This window comes from Electrona antarctica (assembly GCF_951216825.1).
Source record: "Electrona antarctica genome assembly, chromosome: 21".
In the NCBI taxonomy this organism is placed as follows: domain Eukaryota; kingdom Metazoa; phylum Chordata; class Actinopteri; order Myctophiformes; family Myctophidae; genus Electrona; species Electrona antarctica.
Window position 1 is genome coordinate 14,008,282 of NC_136802.1, and position 20,719 is coordinate 14,029,000.

Here is a 20,719-nt window from a genome sequence, read left to right on the forward strand (position 1 = left end):
AACCTGAGGCAACGACAAATGCCCGGGTGATAATCTCTATACCGTATGTATGAAGTGATGTAATACTTTGCACATTTGTTTAATTTGTAGTACTAATTAATTCAGTTTCAGCTTCACCTACTTGATGGCTGCTCAGATGATTATGATAAGCGCTGGGGTGGGTGGGGGGTGGGTTAGGAGCTAAGGGACAAGTATTACTGGGCGATATGGGTGGGCGAACTGGTGACCTCCTGATTACTGTACATGGTACCTTATCTAAAGAAGTTGTCTTGTTATTGATCAAATTGTAATGTGCTCTCAAGTACCCTGACATGATGCTGAATTGCTTAACTCATGGGCACGGACACATGCCAACTGAGCTCATTTTCAATCCTCGTGCCCCTGGGGCTAAACATTACTGTCAGTACCACTCTTGTCAAAACACTCGCTTTGACACCTCAAGATTCTTTCCCCATCTTCCTTCCCTTCCCCTACACATCCCACTGGAGCCGATTGTCTTGAAGTTGACTACATGGCAGGCTATTCTATTGCCAAAGGCAAGTTGCTGCCTATACGCTTCCTATACCCCCACTGTGGAAAGTAAACCACGCTCCTTGAAAAAGAAAAGCTGATGTCTTTTTCTATTGAAGTTATTCGCTAACAAAGGGTGCTAACTTGTACGTTTTTTTCTGTACTAAGCGGAGACGGGCAAAGCCAAAACAAGAAACACTACTCCTTCAGAGGGGTTGGGGGGATTATACGAGGCGTTGATTCGCAAGACATGGCGTAACATAAGCATTAAGCAGTGATAGCTTGGTGACTGACAAGAGTGATGGACTCATTCTGTTGCTACTACTTTAGTACTTACCTGTATGGAAACATGGCAGTTATTGTTAACATACCTGTTTTGAAGTGAGTTTTATCAAGGAGCCTTCGTAACCCTGAAATGAGAGAGCAAAGCAAAAATCAGAATGGTTACAAAAAGGATCAATAAAAGCTAAATGTATGTGTGGTTCTTAACCCATTCTGGACGGGAATCCCTTTAGGTGTTTTAAGCATGATGTTATACTTTAGCTATTGAAAAATAGCAGATCTACAAGCTCGTAGATCTGCCATTTTTGAAAAAAAATAATATATTCTTTCAGAGCGAACGTTTTTTACTCAAATCTTTGCTTCTAGGGGGTCCCTGGAACAACATATTTTCAGATGGGGTTCGGCAGCCAATTACATATCATTTTTGTGGTCCTTGACATGCAATAGTTTGAGAACCACTGATATAGAAACATAGATTTTTCAGAAAACTGTCAGGATTTAGTAGAATTTGTACTCAGGTCTAAATGGGTTTTAAAGTGGGGTCCATACAGCGGAGCCCCTCAGGTCGTTGCTTGGGGTTTCCCAGCAAACTGAAGAGGAACCGTTTTAACCACTTTAACCCATAGGCCTGACGTCGAAATTTAAAAAATGCCTTCTAAATCCTGACAGTTTTCTGAAATACCTATGTTTCTATATCAGTGGTGCTCAATATTTCATGTCAAGGACCCCAAATATTATATGTAATTGGCCACCAACCCGCATCTGAAAATATGTTGTTCCAGGAACCCCCCAGAAGCAAAGATTTGAGTTAAAAACGTTCACTCTGAAAGAATATATATTCAAAGATTTGCGCCACATTTTCACACATAAAAAATAGCAGATCTACAAGCTCGTAGTGCGACACTCGGTGCCACGCTATGAGCTTGTAGATCTGCTATTTTTCAACAGCTAAAGTATAACATAATGCTTAAAACACCAAAAGGGGTTCCCGTCAAGAATGGGTTAACTCTATTTTACACTTTAGCCATTTGAAAAGAACCGATCTACAAGCTCACAACACATTGCCATGTGAAGCGTTGTGAACTTGTAGATCTTCTATTTACAAAATTATTGTGAAAACTCTTGAACTGAAAATGTTTTAACAACACTGTAAAAGGCACAATTAAATCCCTTTCAGATGGGGTTAAATACACAACAATGTGGGGGTCTTGAGAACCTTTGCTAATAATCTTCACAGCAAAATTTCACAGCACCTTCAGGGCATGTCACGAATCACGATATAAATGAGCAACGTACAGTGAGCCACTCAACATAATTACAAAATGGTACATTTCAATGTTGTCGACAAGCAAAGGCTCCCAATGTACGGCAGGTTCATAACTGACTACGAGTGGTCGTGTCATGGATCATAGAATTATTATGAAAACCATATGCTCTGGGCTGTTGAGCATACGTATACCTGATTGTATGAGATTTACAGCTTTCAACACTCATGATATAAACCATTTCCACAGAGTACATACCATGGGCATTATCTAAGCGAGGGATTAGATGCATAGCAATTGACCCATTATTATTCACTTCAACGGCACTGTTCCCGTACCATTAACCCTTTTTTGGCGGGAACCCCTTTGTGTTTTAAACATTATGTTATAATTTAGCTATTGAAAAATAGCAGATCTACAAGCTCATAGCGCGCCACCGAGTGGCGCGCTACGAGCTTGTAGGTCTGCTATTTTTGAAAAATCGTGAAAATATTTATTTCAGAAAACTGGAGGATTTTGAAGATTTTTTTAAAAATTTTGAGGTCAGGCCTAAATGGGTTAAACCACATTTCTCTGGGGCAGGATCCAAATAAACTTCAAATAAACATCACAATACTCTCTCTCTTCAACCTGACTCACTTAAATGAACCCATCCACTGAACATAAGATGAAACAGATAGTTTAGAGTTAGTATCATAGGCAACATGCCATTTTCCATTAGCCTCCTTTTTAAGCTTTCTGTGGATCAGACTTGATTGAACTTCAGTCTCGGACACTTGAACCACAGTGGAGTTTTCCATGGCCATTTATTCCATCACCATTAATGGAGGTCTCATTGACCGCTGGAAGGAAAGCTGCTAAGAATAGCTGCACACAGCCATCCATTTAATACATATAAACATACCTTAAATGGTCTGAACAGGAGATAGAGCTCCCGGGGCTTAATATCCAGCGGTAGCCCGCTGACGAATAGCGTTCGGACCTGGGGAGAGAGAGAGAGAGAGAGAGAGAGAGAGAGAGAGAGAGAGAGAGAGAGAAGGGGAGAGAGAGAGAGAGAGATCATGTATTTTTCATTAACCTTCACTAGTTATAAATAGCTTCCCAGTGCACCTGACACTAACATATGAGGTTGTGACGGAGGGCACAAAGAGGGACACTGGAACTGTCTTGATCAGATTGTTCTCTTGGCTGAAGGGTTGGCCACACACAGGGTGGAATGTAGGCTCCTTTTGGAATTCTGTAGGCCGATAGGGATGTCTCTTAGGTCCGCAAACACACAAACACACCCATGGGCCCGTCACACACACACGTCTTTCTAAGTGCATTACGTTCCTACGGCGTGCCGAGTTTTACAGCAAACCCACCCCCACGGTTTCGCCCTCTTGTTTTGTGCCTGAACTTTTCAACTTCAACAGCAAGCTCACTCTGGAGGCGAATTACAATATCATGTGTTAGCTTATAGAGATACATTTGTTTACCCAGGCAAGATTTGCTAAACGCATGAAAGCTCCTTTTCAGCAAAGCCCTGCTTCAAGATGGGTCAGATTCAGGGATTTACATTAAGATGAATACAAAAGTTTGTCTGGATGGGAAATTGTCATCTTCAAATATAGTGTGTGTGTGCCGAGTGAATCTCCAGTAGGAATACGTAAGAAATGCACTCAACCCAAGAAGGCTTAAGAAGAGTAAATGGAGCAGAACAATTCAGTATAAGTATTGTAAAAATCACCCCTGTGTGAAGTGAGGGGCGCTCTTATCATCTTACAGTGTTGTAATGATGATGTAAAACAAACAGTGACAAAACAAACATTAAATTCTCTTTATTGTCAATGGCGTTTTTAAAACAAACATTGAACTAAAAACATTAAACCTGTATATAATACAAGTTTTAAGGGCAGTTGGTTTTAAGGCTGCTCATCGAGAAGTAATAGATAAAATGTGATATTTACCGGTACATTTATATACAACATCAGATATAATCTAAGGATTTACACCCACATATTTTAGAAAACTTCTGAGAAGAATCTCTAGATTTTAGAAACCGTTTCTAGTATTTAAGATGCATTTACAAAACCGATAGAAACGTTAAACCACTGAATATGCTTCTGGTGAAATCTAAAAGGCCTAATATTATTGTGAGATGTAAAATGGCTCAGTTCCTGACTACTGACTAACAAAACTACACAATAATAACAAAATTGCACAATAATATTGCACAATTCATATCCATACTTAACAGTCACATGCTCCAAGCAGGAACCAATCCATCTCCCACCATGGAACAAACACTAATTCACAATCATAACAACACAAGCACATACATAGCCTACGGGTATACTGTAGTCACAGTGTACAGCAAAAAAAGAAAAAAGAAAACTTGTCTAGTCTAGACAAACCTAATTTGTGTCAAAAAGGTGTAGTGCAATCTATTTTTGACTGACAGAAGTGTTGACTCACAGACCTTTCTCACTTAAAAGCATACTGTAAATTAAGCATTTGATGTTGAATTCATGCATACAATTTATGCATATTTTATATCTGCTGCTAGATGTATTTTCTTGTTTGCGCAAGAGACTGCAGAAAACTGTCACAAACTATATTTATATTTGATAATTGTTTTGGTATTTGATGTCTTTTATTTTCACAAAGTTTGCACAAAAGTTTGCACAAAATTATATCACCCACCCTTATATACCTCTGCATGTCTGTAAGTAAGCCTGTGATGTAGGGCTGCAACTATCGATTATTTTCTTAGTGATTATGCTATGGATTTCTTTTTTGATTAATCAAATATTCGTGAAGCATGTTTTGTTTAGTTTCTATATCAATGAATTGACACATTTAAATATTTGACTGAATTGATTCATCTTGAATAAGCACTTTTCTACTTTACGCTTTGGAGCACAACAGTGTCATGAAAATAAATCTAGCTCAATCTAGCAACGCATTGCGTAAGTTTGTAGAACTGATTGTCAATATTTTAGCTATTTCCGCCTATCATGACAAGAAGAAAAGGTAAAAAAAAAGATTACAAATACATTTGTTTGATTAACCGTTTCACCCCTAAACTGAAGTTGAACTTGAATTCCTCATTGTATGTGCTCGGTTTACGTCCTCATTTTCACGTTCACCACCAGCGTTGTTGGCTTTGTGCCGAGCACTGCCGACGATGCGTTCACGGATCACAACGAACTAAACGGTGGCAAGACAGTGGCTTAAAATGGAGCTATAAAAGTGTAGTGAGAATATTTGGACCAGCAGCAGCTGCACGTAAAAAACTGCGGTGGTAGACGTCTCGGAGTCAGACGGACCTACAGCACTATTGCTCCAGTGAAAGTCCCAGCACAAATTTGCCGTTCAAATCTCCCTTCTGTGTGAATAGGATGGGATAGGTTAGGTGTACGCTACTGTATTTGTTTGATGTATTTTAACGTCATAATTGTGGTACCCGGAGAGCCAAATATTTTCTGAGGTGGTACAAAAAGGTTGAGAACCACTGACAGTATTAAGAAATAAAATTATTAATTTCCACCATCCCATTCAAATATCTATTCACAGCTCAGTCTCAACATAAGTTGATGAAATGGATTGCAAACCCGCTATATATTTCCACTGTGTTGTATCAAGACAGACTAGAGGAGGATTCACAATGCAAGGCACAATCAGAGTGTTGAACAACACGACGTGTGCTCATCCACAGAGTAACCTGATCCACACCAGCGGCGCCGAAATGGAGACGGAGACACAAACAACGATGCCTAGCAACAGAGGGATTCACCAAACCAGCCACCCAGCCGCAAATCCCTGCGGTGACTTTCTCACCTTTAGTCGTTATCTTATCAGTGACACTGAGCCCTGCGGAGCTAGCTGTCACTGGGCTCCGTCAATGGCTGCCTGGTTTAAGTAAACTCTTTCATTGTTTTTTTTTTTTTGCCAAGGCTATAGGTGGGACACTCACTGACATGGTATTGAGGCCAGTGAAACCATAATAATGCATGAATAAAAATAAAATACAAAATAAATCTGTGCAGGTGTATGTGTGTTGTTTGTGTGGGGGTGTGTGTGTGTATGTGTGTGTGTGAGTGTGTGTATGTGGGGGGGGTGATGGAGAGTTTGGGGGGGCTGGGGGAGGTGGGGGTATAATGCCAAGTCATGGGGTTTGGCACCAAATAGGATGGAAATTCTGAGGAATTTCCATTAAGGACATGGGCTGTGTGGATTGCGTATGCTCTCTCGCCATGGTTTCAAAGTCGTCATAGCGATTGCTTTTCCATCACTATATCAGTGAATATTCAGGTGATATCCTTCTCCAAAAGCACCTTTAAGAAGACCCTGGCACAAATACTAATAATATGTTAAGTCATTTGTCTCAGGCTTGCCAAGCTGTATTAGATTTCACAGTTTTTTCATTAATCACTACTTCAAATCCTAAGAGTTCTGGAGAGCATGGGTACACTGCACAAGTTTAAACAAAGTCACAGCAACAAACTAGTGTTGATTTCGTCGACTAAAACTAAGACAAAAAATGTTCGTCGACTACACTGACAAACTAAATGGAAACTAAATAAAAACTGAGATATGACCACTAAAACTAAGACTAAATATACTTGTTAATTTCGTCAACAAATACAAACTAGACTAAAATGTTAGGAATGGACTAGTGGACAAGAGATCCAGTATAAGTCATTTTACACTTGGTTGCATGCTGAAAATAGCTGATCTACAAGCAATCCACCCCTTGTAGATCAGCTATTTTCAGCAAGTGTAAAAACGGCATCAAGGCCCGCCAAAATTCATTTTAGTCGACTAAATCTGCTGTAGATTTAGTCGACTAAAATCTTGTGACATTTAGTCGACTAAAACTAGACTAACACCAAGACATTTCAGGTGACTAAAATGTGACTGAAACTAAATGATAACTATGACTGAGACTATGACAAAAACAACACTGCAACAAGACAGCCGGAGCAATGGCAATGACGGGGCAATCCTTGTAGTGTTGGATGGAGGAGCACTCTCTCATTCCTGAGCTGTCCCTGATGTCAGTTGTTGTGATATATGATCGGCTGGAGAGTGTCCGGTGTGCATGGGGCCGCCGCCTGCACCGTAGATACCGGATGATTCACAGTCAAGTGTGTCAACAGTTCCCCTCCACGTACATACACATCTGCTATCGATTTACGGTATCTCTCTCTCTCCACCTCTTCTCTCCCTATTCGTTGCTCTTAGAGCACTAGCGTGCGCACGCACACACGCATGTGCGCACGCCAACACGCACACCCACACACACACCCTCCCCCCAAAGTGAGATGTCAGGCATTCTCAGAACAGTAAATTATACTGAAGGTCAAGTCAGGAGCACAGGCAGATTTTGTAGTTTCATAAAAAACAAAGATCAAACTTCTGCCACACTTTATAGGGTTTTAGTGCTGCCGTTTCTTTATTGGTTGCTCGTGAGTCACTTCTAGCTTTCCACATACCTGCATTTCCACAGAGCTGAGTGGTCTAGTAGTGATCCCAGGTCTTTGAATCATTGACCATTTATGGCATGCTCACGCACAAGCGCAGGCACGCTTCTATCCAAAACAGCAGCCCCAGCTGAGAACTTCACCAAGAGCCCGGCCCGGCGCAGTTCCCTGGCAACGCTCTAGCTGTGCCCAGCCCCGGGCCAAAATACATCAGATCCTATTAAGGCCACCTCTGCAGCAGGTCGCGGGGGAACAATGCACCTCTAATCAGCGAGCTTTGATTTCTTGTGCCCCCGGATGAGGCCATATCACCTTATCGATATTCAATCACAGCACACAGAGGAGTGGAGGAAGGGGAGTCTGTGTTCAAAACAAATAGCACGGAGGTGCGATCTTTATTCTTAGATCCTGAATCGCTGCGTTCCGTGAATCTGTTTTGTCACTTGCTACTCAGTCTGGCCAGAAGGAGGCAGCACTCGAATTTCATAACGACACCCGTTACGTAGCCACTGGTAGCCACGTTGTTGCTGATAATGCAGTTCAGAATCACGCCTTCCTCCTGTGAAGTCTCCTCATTCATGTGATGTCATCTGTGACTGTGATATCTTGACATTTTCAACTTTTTTATAATCACACTAATTCTCAGTTAGCTTCTTATAACCACCTATTAACACCTAGAACGCTCAGGGGTATTTAGGACCATTAAAACAGAGCGCCCAGCGATTTGCAGCAACGGAGCACATTTAGCGACGCACCAGGCGCTATCCCGGATGTAGCTGAAGTAGCTAGATGTAGCCAAAACACCCCCGAGGCGATCGACAACATTGATAGATTGATAGATTGATTGATTAATAGTTTGCAGAATTACAGTACATTTCAAGTACAACTCAATACAACAACTGTTAACTGTGAGTGGACGACACCATAAAGCATTACACTTGTTTACAATAGGGCCCACCATTTTCAATTCATCAAAACAATTCGAGACGTACGAATATACACAACTATATAGTCAAAACAGGAAATCATCATAGAGGAGGTAAAAAGGGAAAAGAAACATATACAGTGAGGGGAGAAGGGGGTGGGTGGGGGATTCAGATTTTACGGGGGCCAGTTTCTAATTGCAGGTGCCCTTTGAGGGCGGTTTTGAAGGAGTCAAGGGATTTGCATGTCTTAATGACTGTTGGTAGGGATCTGTTGATTCAGGATCTCAACGGGAAGTATGATTACTTCTAATGCGACAAGCGACGGGACCGCGATGGGCAGTCAAAAACATATTTGGTTAGAATTGGACGGATTGATTTAGATCAAGAGTTATTCACGTTTTAGATTTTCGATCTCATCCACTAACATGGAGGGGGATCACTTTGGATGACGTCCCAAACGGAAATTACATTGAATGTTGCCCAACAGGCGCTCCCAGCCTGTGGAGCGGTGCGCTCGGTTATGGTGTCATTAATGTTCCGTCCTGTGATTAAGCTCCGCCCTGAGCGCTGAGCGTAACTATTCGATAGGACGGAGTCCTGCAGACAGGCATGCTGTGCGTCTGTGTTGGATAGAAACGGTTAATGCTGAACGTTGAACAGAGACGGATAAAGAAGGCCAGTCAGTATGTACTGTACATTAATAGATTGCCTGGGTCCAGACTCCAGAGTAGACCATAGACACCGCCCACTCCACTGAGCAGACTGCTTCAGTCTAATGATGAGAAGAATAAAGTGTACGCTTATTGAAATAAACTGCATATCCTCTCCGTTATCTCCTCTCCACTCTCATCTCCATGCAAAGACACACAGCAGGGGGTATTTTCAAACTGTCTTATTAGTCATCATTCATCTGTCGCTTCTACTGAGCATGCAAACAATTTACATTTTTGGTGCCTCTCAGCAGTGGCGTTTCCAGGAATTACATTTTGGGCAGGCAAGAATTACATTTTGGACAGGCAAGAAATGGATTTGGACAGGCGGACGCCTGCCCTTGCCTTATTGTAGATACGCCTCTGCCTCTCAGCATGGCAAATTGGCTGGTCCCGCATTGCAACAGACCAGTGGCTCTCAACCTTTTCTGGATCAGGGCCCACTAAAAAAAAGACAATTATTGTATTGTGTTCTTGCTTGGATTCCCATTTATCTGTATCACAAGGGAAACTCATGTTTAATGATCTTAGTGTTTTGGCAATTATTTGGGGGCTCACTTGCAATATCCTCACTCTGCAATAGGCTGTACGGATAATCTGGCTAAGATCATTAATTATTTTTGAGTGGTGCAACCACTCCAAGGAACAGCAATGTCTGTGTTGTTTGTGTGTGACACCCGTTTGTGTGGGACTCATACTTTTGTTCTTGCCTAATGTAAATCGCTCTGGATTAAGAGCGTCTGCTAAATGCCTAAATTGTAAATTGTAAATTGACTCAAGTGTGACTCATGAGTACCAGTAGGGGCGCTGTTGTGCCAGAGACAGAGAGATAGTATTGCACTGTTGCCTGCTAATGAGAGAGAGAGGGGGGGGGGGGGGGGGGGATTTCAGCAGTGTTGATGTGTTGAATTCAGATGGATCTTTGATTGTGCTCACATGGCGAACCCGACTATACAGGTCAGTCTACATATAATGGCAGGCATTGACACTAAGGGTTGCCCACCTGCCCCTGGCAGGTAAATAAAACTTTCGGGCAGGTGGAGTTTGCTTTCAGGTTGCCCGACCGGGCAAGTCCTCGTTTCAGAGACGACACAACCATCTACACAACACGAGATATCTAAACACCTGAAAGTAGCCAGAGCGCTCTGTCTTCTGGTCTGTGGAATGTAAAAATAAGAGCACCGTTGACCTATAAAGGTGCCGTTTTCACTGTTGCTAGAATTAAAATCAGACCCGTCTGAACTGAGTGGTGCTGTACTGGGGCCAGCCCGGTTCCGGTGACCTGCCCCGCGTCCGAAATGGTGGAGAAGAGTTGCCGTGTGAGGGTCACCAGGCGGTCCCTCTACTGTACTGTCACACCCGAAATAACGTAATGGCTGCTAAAAACTCAGCTTCCCATCATGCACCTGACCTGTGCACAGTGTGAAGCTCAACAGCGTCACTTTGTCACCTGTTGGTACTCTAAACAGACAGACAGACATAGGGACAGACGGACACATACATGCTTGGAGTGGCTGCACCACTCAAAAATACAAAAGAACCCCTATGTGAACCCATACTCATATTCATAGCTATGTAGGTATTTGGCATAAAAATGTAGGCATGACATTTTTTATCTCACACCCACAGATTTGTTTTTAAATAAGTGTTACATTGAACGGTAATTACATTTTTACTAATCATTTTTTAATAGATGATTTACTTTTCGGGCAAGTGCTTCCGAGACGTTAGTGTCACTGACTGTCAACTCCTAAATGTGCTCTAAAGTAGCAGGAAAATAATGGACAGGGAGACCGCAGAATTCAGACGAGGTCGAAGGCGCAATTGCTTTGTGACTTCTCACTCCGCCTAAGATAGCATGCCAACACTTTTCCTTAACACACGTCATTTTAAGATGAACACGTTTGGTATACTTGTGGGTGCTGGGCGACTAACCCGACTCCGATGCGGCAGTATTGAGTAAAGTTCACAGGTTCCCTCCTACTACCTCAATCTGGTCTCTCTCAAGCAGAAACGATGAACCCAAACCAGCGGGGAAAAATCTGATATCTCCATAATAATTTCGAGTTGTAGTCTTGTTAGGTTGTGTTTACATGTGCGCTGTGGCACAGCTTAAATACATCAGCAGTCTCGCCTTGATCCCGCCTCTAGCTGCCACCGATTGGTCCGAAATCCGCTGGTTCGGGGTACATCCTCTCTGCTCGAGAGAGTCCAGATGGAGGCAGGAGGAGGAACTCACTACTGCCACCATCTGGCTGAGTCAGGTTAATGGGCGACAGTGGGAGTAAAAATGACATCTGTGTCGCTTATAACTAAACAAGTCATGGCCAAAGCATTTCCGGGGGTCCCGATCCAAAAACGTTGAGAACCCCTGATCTCTAGACCAGAAACCTAACACGTTAGCTCAGGCTACTACAGCAGTGGTTCTCAACCAGTGGTCCCTGAGGGGGTTCCAAGTGGTCCCCAGCTAAATGATGGAGAGCTGATAACCAAATGGACCTTTATAGGTCTTTACGGGTCCCTTACGGGTCTATTTGGAATAATGGGCCTCGATATGAAAAAAACACTGCACTACAGTATTGCACCGGTGTAAGATGGTCCCCAGTGGCCCCTAAAGGCCAGCCTGAAAATCTTTGAACAGACTTGACATTGCCAACAATAGGTCTCACTAGTGGGGCCAAAACAAAAAAGACAAAGTCGCCATTTTGGCCTGACAGTGGCGATATGGGGTCATGGGGCCACTCAAATGTCAGGGTTCAGCCTCCAGGGAGCATGAAAGTGCTCAGCAAATTCCCTGGCAATCCAGCCAGTAGTTTTTTGAGGTCCAATAGACATTAGAGACCCATTTCTAGAACCACCATTACATGCTGATTTACTAGACTGATAACTGCATGACTGGTCTACAGCGGAAAAACTCAAATATTCACACTGGTTTTAATTGACCCTTTGTGTGTGTGTGTGTGTTGTGTTGCGTGTGCGTGTGTGTTGTATGTGTACACACATGAGCGCGTAGCATGTGCATGGCCAAGACAAAACGGTTATTACTGCCTATTTCAAAATATGTTAAAAACAAGAGAACACCAATTGCCTCCAAATTCGCACAACCATGATCCGTGACTGTTCAAATCAAAGCGTTACACACACACACATACACCTGACTGAGCTCAGGGCAAGTTGAGTGTCTTGCGTCACTCAAAAGAACTCTGTTCAGAAGAAAAACAAGCTAACTGACAGACACCCTCTCCTCACTATCTCGGTTGTCACTGCTCTGCTTTGGTGTCACCCCCGCCCCACAGACACACACACACACACACTCACACACACACACACACACACACACGCTAGACAGTGAATGTGAGGAGAGACTGAGTGCGGCTGCAGGCTTGCTATAGGTGTCAAACGACCATAAGCGGATGGCTTCAGCTAAAGTGAACATTAATTACCCGGGTTCAACGGGTCATGTGTCACATTCTGGGTCACGGGTTAGGGATTTGTGCCAGGTTATAGTTTCAGTTGGGGAGGTCAAGTAACTGTGAGGTAGAACGCTGTGTCATTTTTGTGTGAAACTCCCACAAGTGCTTTGGACCAACAATTAGCGCTCTGTAAGGGTCTGTAAATGTTCCAACAGGTTGACCTTTAAAAGGTATTTAAAACAAATGACCTAGGAAAGGCAAGAAAGTGCCCACTTCGTCATGTTCTTTCCTTCTCTACCCCTCAAGACTCTTTTCTTCCCCCCCCCCCACCCGGTAATGGTTTTACCTTATTTATTAATAGGAAACCTGGCAACATTTTCTACAGACCATGTCCTTTTTTCCCCCCTCGCCTTGACACCCATAAGAGGTCTTTGTATCACATCAGTCTGAAGACGACGTTGTTGACCTGCAGTGAGCCCGTCCTTTAGATGAAGAACCCATTCACAGATTGTCACGTGGACATCGGAAGGACAGTGTGACTGTCAGGTTAGGGATCATCAACAGCCTTCACTGTCTCCACTCCCTTCCATTCGTGTGTCAAGTCTCTAAAAAAGCTTTTTTACAAAGCATTCCATGGCACTCATTAACACTGACTAATTGACCAAGTCCACAGTGGCCACCCTTTGTTGCAGCTTCCCCAGGCGGGCGCCTTGTCTCTTGTTTAGTTTTCAGGTTGGGCGGGCTGAAGCAGAGCAAAACCAACACGAGACTCTTCTATGGTCTCTCAAAAACTAGTCTAGTTTAGCCTAATCACTTTGAGCCCACGAGTTCAAAACTTGAATCCCTATCCGAGTAGATCAGATTTGGATTTTCAAAACGAAAAGATTGCATTGGTATCACTCACCCAATCTGATTAGATGAGGACATCCAAGCTCTAATCTGGATCAAATCATGAAAACGGGCCGTAGCTCAAGATAATAATATACAATATACAACATAAAAAGATTACTGGATGGCTGGATTTACAGTCGATTACCAGAGCAAAACACAATATTCAATTAATTCAAACATTGTATTTTCCAACATGAATAAGATTATAGATTCCACACGGACATAAGGACATTGAGGCTCTTTGGATGCAGAAATATACATTTTTAAATGACAGAATATTGAAAAAAGTGACACAACAAGCAGCGGACGTTTCAGCGGAGTGTTTAACGTCAGGGCTGGGCCAGAACTGAAATGTTCTCCTCAGTCCATCATTATGTGACATCTCAAAATGTTTGTGATGCGGATTTTGTGTGTGCAAAAATCCCCTTCCATTCCATTCTGTTTAACAGAAATGTACTGAACTGAACATATTGAATGGCATCACCCATGTATACTGTATTCACTGAACAGACTTTTCCAGGTGAGGGATTGCAGTGTGAATATCGTTTACCCCACTCTGCTCTGCAGATTAAACCGTAAATGGAATGTTGTCACTTTGCCATTTTTGACAGCAGGATCTCAATGGCAAAGGCACATTAGACAATTATGTTCATCAAAGATCACGTCAAGTCAATTCTATAATAATATTCTATAAGTATTGTTAATCAGTACATAGTCTAGCCACAGGGCAAAAGCTATATATTAATACAATTGAGTGTAACTCCTCCTTCACAAGGAACGAAGTTACTAATCTTCCATGTTTTGACCTTGGGTGCTGGAGACTGAGATGTAATATCTGCTGCTGGAGAGGTACAGGGCTATGGTGGCTATCAGCTGAACAGTGGGAGTGAGAGAGAGAGAGAGAGAGAGAGAGAGAGAGAGAGAGGCTTATCCATGTTACTGCCCTCTCGCGCTTACCCTCCTGTCTTTAGGGCTGTTCTCATGACCATAAACGGTCCTTCTGTTCAGAGATCTCAGGGTCATGCCTTTAACTAAACTTATGGGTTGATAAGGGATAAGTACTTTGTCTACTGGGACAGAAAGGAGACGGAGGGAGTGAGAGAGAGAGAGAGAGATAACAGAAGGATAGGGGGAGGAAATGGAGATAGAGCTAGATAGAGAGATACAGAAGCGAAAGGGTGCGAGAGAAAAGGAAGGGAAGGAGGAAGGAGGAGTGGTAGGGAGATAAAGATGAAGTGTGGGAGGTGGGGAATTAAATGGGCAAGGAATGGAATGGAATGAGAGAGAGAGAAAGTAGGCGAAGAGATATTTTATATTGTTGTGTAGATATTTAATTTTAGCTCATGAGTAAGTAATGGAGGTGACAAATGAACAGCACATAAATACAGCAAGAAACAAAGTAAGCAAAGATGGCCTGATGTCTGAGAAAAGTATCTACTTCCTCCCCTCGGCTAGCAATAAAATGTGTGTCAAAAGGCGCAACATTAAAGTCAACAACACAGGTTGTTTTTTTGTTTGTTTGTTGCTTTGGCTTGACATTCTACATGCTTGTACAGTATGTTATTTTTTTTGCTTATTAGATTATTTATTACATTAGCAGGTTCCTATACTAACCCAAGTCTCGTTTCATCGTCTCGTCGTCACACAGCTGACAAATGGCCAAGATAAGATATCAATTCCTCGGCTTGCACTATTATAAATAAACTTCAATCTTGCAGCCTCGTATAGATATAACGACAAGTGCATCTGTGGGTGTCCATATATGTCTGCAAGTGTACGGCAGGCTGGGTGGGTGTTTGAGGTGATACGGTGTGATAGATAGGTGTGTGTCTCTGTGTGCAATGTTGTGTGTATGTGTGTGTGTGTGTGTGTGTGTGTGTGTGTGTGTGTGTGTGTAGTATATGTCACTGTCTGGGATAGTGCTTGTTTGTCTACAGTAAATTGTTATTGGTCATTGTTATTATCCGTTAGGTACAGTATACACATGGAGCCAGTGTGATGGCCAAACTACCCCCCCAATCCCCACCCTGATAATGTTTCATGTCACAGAGAGTCAACCTATCTCTGTGCCCTTTTCATAGACAACATCCACACACGCCAACCACATACATGCCCCAGTACGCCGTATACTAAGAGGCCCCGCGCTGCATCGAGGTTCTCCAGCTGCGCAACTCCCCGCCAAGATCGCCGTCACCGAAAAGGTCACGCTGGTCACATGACCTGCTATTTGAAGAGGACCTAGTCTGGAGGATACCCAAACCAGGCCATGCACAATCCAATTACACCCCGGGGAGATGCGCCTCATCATCCACTGAACTCCATCCACATAGGTGATATTCTGTATCGCTAAAGGCATTTGCAAAGATCAGCTTACATGTTTATGGCCAGACTCTACGCTCTAAAGTCAACAGATGTCTTACAAGATTCAACGACTCCATGTTATGTTAAGTCTGTTCATGTCCATGGCAGCCGCTATGAGTTACACCATGAAAGAGACAACTAGGATGTCTGCTCGTGTTAAGAACAAAGTTCTATCCACACAATACAAAGCATAAAGTGCATTAAGTGATCCGTTACATTTTAGTTGTATTGTATAGGTGTTGATTGAAGTAAAGCTGTACAGTATCAGCCAAGTGGAAAGTGTCAGCAATGGCATGGAGGTCAAAGGTGAAGACTAGGGTTCAAATTCTCTCTCCCTTTCCTGTTTCTCTCTCTGCTCCAACAACAACAACATTATTTTATGAATACATCTGTACATAAAAGATGGAGATGGGTAGCCTAACCTTTGGCGAATAAGGCTTATTCCTGTAACAAATTATATGCTCTGTCATTCTATCGTGTTTCACTTCGATAACTCCATTACGAAACCAACATGTCTGCCATTGCTCTTGTCATAAATCTAAGTGGCATCACTTCAGTCTAGCAGCTGTACAGTAAATGCGACACAGACCTTTTGCAACCACATTATCCCCCAAGCCATTTTCTTGCAACGGCCGTCTGAGCGACCTTCTCCTTAAGGCCACTCAGAATGACGTGTCCATACAAGGGCTGGAAACCACACAGTCTTGAAACTTATCTGGCCATATTCACAATCTAATAGATGGCATGTTACAGACTCCAGTGGGGTGCAGGGGGGGTGGGTTGTCGCCAACAATACCACCCCCCCCCCCCCTTCAGTGACACAGTATGTGAAAGCCTCCAGGACACCTGATAATAAGGCTTTATCAAACCAACACGCAAGATTAGACAAGGGTCAGGGCTGGGCCAGAAGTGAAACCTGCATACCTTTGCCGGCACCGAGACCATGTTTGGTGACCCGCTGGTCCGCAGAAGATAAACAGCACGTATCATCGAGCTTTAGTGTGCAACATGAAGGCGTCTGAGGTTGAGCAGTGGAGCAGACACGAGAGCCAAAGCTTGCTAGGATTTCAACTGGTACAAATCAGTGATCCATTGAGCCGCATATGAGACGGCACAGGGCTAACTAGTCCTATTGTTCTGCATGTGAGAGTCATACCAGAGAGCTCGTTAAACTTTGGCTCCCTCAAGGTAATGGTTTACCGTTACTATAGTGCTGTTATGCATAAAGCTACTCAACCTTTTATAGTTCCTGCTTTTTGACAAGGGGAAAGACATTTGGATGTTTTGATGGGCATAGGCAACCGAGCAGTAGTCACAAGACTTAAATCTACACATTACATTACTCAATGAACACTGAAGGATTTATTCCCCTTTATATATACGTTTAGATAGGTTTACATAATGTGACCTCTATGGACACAGTTGAAATGTGAAAAGTGAAGTTCTTTTGTTTTCATCGTACTTGAATAACCTTAAGAAACTGCAAGTCATGTCATGGAGACTTGAGGAACATTTACTCACACATTTGGACTCTAGACGTGTGTGTGTGTGTGTGTGTGTGTGTGTGTGTGTGTGTGTGTGTGTGTGTGTGTGTGTGTGTGTGTGTGTGTGTGTGTGTCTATAGGCATAGTGTGTGTACAGGCGTTTTGAATGTTCCCTTGCATCCTGCTATTGTTTGTGAGAACATTTTTAAGTGTGCCCCCCACCCGTACGCCCACACACGCACGCACACACGTACTCACGCACGCACGCACACACACACACGCACACGTAACCCTGTAAAGCACAAGTTATTTCACATAAATTGGTGCAGTCTAATTTCATGTTAATATACTCTCATGTTAATACATCTAAGTAATGTATAAGACTCTGTCTGTCTGGAACGCTTCCAAACAATTCCATAACCATTAGATTCATCTAACCACTAATGCAGTTTCTAATCTGTTTGTCTCTCTCGTTCACTCTGCCTCTCCCTGGCTTTATGCAGTGTCAGAGACCAAAGAATATGTACAGTATATACTCTTCAGTCCCTCTCATTGCTTACATCACCAAGTTAGAAAGCTTCTGTAAGTATTTAATTAGGTTTCCAGCTGTCAAACATCACTGTAATCCAGTCAACTCTAAATTAAGTGTAGAGTAGGCTATGAAGTGGTTGGTTGTTGCATATTAATCTCAAAGTTGTTTTTACCACTAAAGGAGAAAACCAGATCCGATCCTCCCATCTCTGTGCACCTGGGGCAAAGTTGTCCACAATGTTGTGCTGATGAAGGGTTTGTGCCTAGCTAATAATTCCTTCTGTAAGAACTTTATAGGTTTAATATTTATACAATATATGTGAACTCTTCAGCTGATTTAAATGCAAGCTCTATTGAGTGTTTGTGATTTCTAATAAATGATATACCATAAAATGTTCTTTCTACTGATACATTATCTGCATATCACTAAATGGACTGTATCCATAGTAACCGAAACAGTGTACAGAAAAATGGAATTACATCAACGTGGAATGTTTGCCTATTTAGTTACAAAGTGACTAATGGTACGCAGTGCCGTAATCAAATTGCTCCAAGAGAAATAACTGATATAATCTGATATACCTCCTTCCTTACCTCACTTGGCTTGGCTGTACAGACAATAGAGGACTGAAATAACAAGTCTGTCATCTGAACACAGATAATGTAGAGCCAATGTAAACTACCCCATGCAAAAAAAATACACCACTAACAGATTTACCAAGACGTAGATATTAGGAAATTGGATACAGGTTGCGCAAAAATAGATAGTACAAAGAAAATAAGAAAAAGGGGGAAGTAAGGGGAGCCTATATGCTGATGTTTAGAGAGAAATTAAATTTCCGCCACAGCTAACAACACAACATTCTAGTGGGACAATAACATTGTGGAAATAATGCAAAATGTACTGGAGCCATCCATCCATGTATTTGTAGGCCTGGTTTACAAAGAGTTATTGCCCACATGTTGCAACAGCAATTGTTTGAATAACTTAAACTGCTCCCTCAACTTCAGTGACGATCAGTGACAGTGTGCCCATGGCCTGAGAATTCCGACTTTCTATTGTTGTGTTTTATTATGGCACAGAAAGTTATATGACAAATAAGGAAAGAAAGGGGTTTTGAATGTTACATGACTTACAGAAAGATTTTAGATAGATGTGGCCGATAAAGACAAATAGGCTATACATGTTGAGGGTTGTTTAATAGATAAAAGAGATGACAGGTGCAAACTCTTTTCAATTAGTTTTAATAGTATGACAGCCTTCTGCTAGCCTTCTGTCTGCCTTACTGCCTATGTACTGAAATGCATAACCTATAGGAAATATGATATTAAAATATTCAACAGCAGTCAGCAGCAACAAAGTGAAACTATATAGGTGCCCTGGAGTGGATGTTATATTATTATTATTAGTAGTCATACCTCTTCTTCGTGGTTGGTGAATTCATTTTGTTCGTTCTCCTTCTCGACGACTTTGTTGTTGTTATTCATTCTGAGACGGGAGAGTCTTATCACTTTTATGTTGAATCGTCTTTTGCTTTGTTCTACCCTTCTTCTCCCGAAACCAGCGATACTAGAGCAGAACAGTCCGCGTCCTGCCGCTAGTCCTATAAACCTCGTGGTTATTTCCACTACTTTGGAGACATCAATTTAATATTAATTAAAGATAATAACGGGGGGAAGAAAGTCAACAGATAAATGAACTATTAGAACTAGTTGCGAATAGACTCCTATGAAATATAGTCCTCATTGGAATTCGGCAGCATTCCCTGGAAGACCTCTCTCATAGACAGACACTCTCTCTCTGTCCGGGAGCTCTTCGTCTTTCCCGATGAGACAAATGAAATAGACTAATTTTACATTTGACTGCACTGCACTACGGCACGGCCGACGAGGAAAAGTTCTCTCCCCATCTCCTTGTGAGGAAAAGGGATGGGAGGGCGTGGGGTGGGAGGGTTGTGATGATGATGATGATGATGCACTGTACTGTCTGCCTCCCCTCCCCTCCTCCACCTATATGCATTAGGCCAGTTGGTTCTCAGACGTTTTTCATGACAAGGACCCCCAAATTATGTAATATTGGTCACAGACCCCTATCTGAAAATATTTTGTGCCAGGCCAGGGACCTCCATACTATCTATCTATCTATCTATCTATCTATCTATCTATCTATCTATCTATCTATCTATCTATCTATCTATCTATCTATCTGTAAATGAGACACAGATGGAATTAAAGTCAAGTTGCTGACCTACATTACTCCAAGGCATGACAAATAAATTGCATTACAGATTATTTATTTTTATGTTTTAATAAACCTTATTTGGCATTTGTGATAGAACATGGGAACATGAACATTTGAAGCCCAATTGTATATCTCAACATGCTGACAGCATGTTGCCCACATTATGCTTTATGTTAACCTTTAACCACATCAAATTGCTGACTGTCGCTCTTGTAATAAATCTGGGATCATATAACATCTATAAAGTTTACTAGAAAGACATTAAAATCTCTCTCACCCCCCCCCCCCCCCCCCCCCCCTCTCTCTCTTTCAACACCTTGAAATAACACTTGGCAGAGTTAATCTTGTGCAGTTAATAGTGGTACACAGACTTAATGGACACAGACCATAATCAACCTGCCTCGTAAATTTAAACAGGCTTTTAGCCTATATCATTTGTAACCTCTTGAGTATACCTCGGGCAAAATAGTTTAGCTGGGACATCACTGACATCATTGACATGTAGCCTATTTATTTTGTACAAGTTGACAATGACAGTGGTAGGAAAGCAGCTTTTATATTTAGAGGACAAAGCTGTCATTCAGTCCAGATTGAAATGTGATAATGGAGACACACAAATAGTGACAGTGTAAATCC

General features: G+C 42.3%; 1 protein-coding gene across 3 annotated transcripts in view; it reads right to left on the minus strand.

Annotated features, from left to right (window-relative positions):
• rbpms (RNA binding protein, mRNA processing factor) overlaps positions 1-19,778 on the minus strand; it is a 41,726-nt gene extending 21,948 nt beyond the window's left edge. For all 3 annotated transcript variants that reach the window (XM_079490714.1, XM_079490712.1, XM_079490713.1), the window contains exons 1-3: positions 19,261-19,778; positions 2,962-3,039; positions 882-920 (exon numbers count right to left, since the gene is read on the minus strand). In XM_079490714.1, coding sequence (XP_079346840.1) covers positions 882-920; positions 2,962-3,039; positions 19,261-19,329 — 186 coding nt within the window. In that variant the 5' untranslated portion in view covers positions 19,330-19,778. The remainder of the gene's footprint in view (positions 1-881; positions 921-2,961; positions 3,040-19,260) is intronic.
• Between the last annotated feature and the right edge of the window lie 941 nt (positions 19,779-20,719).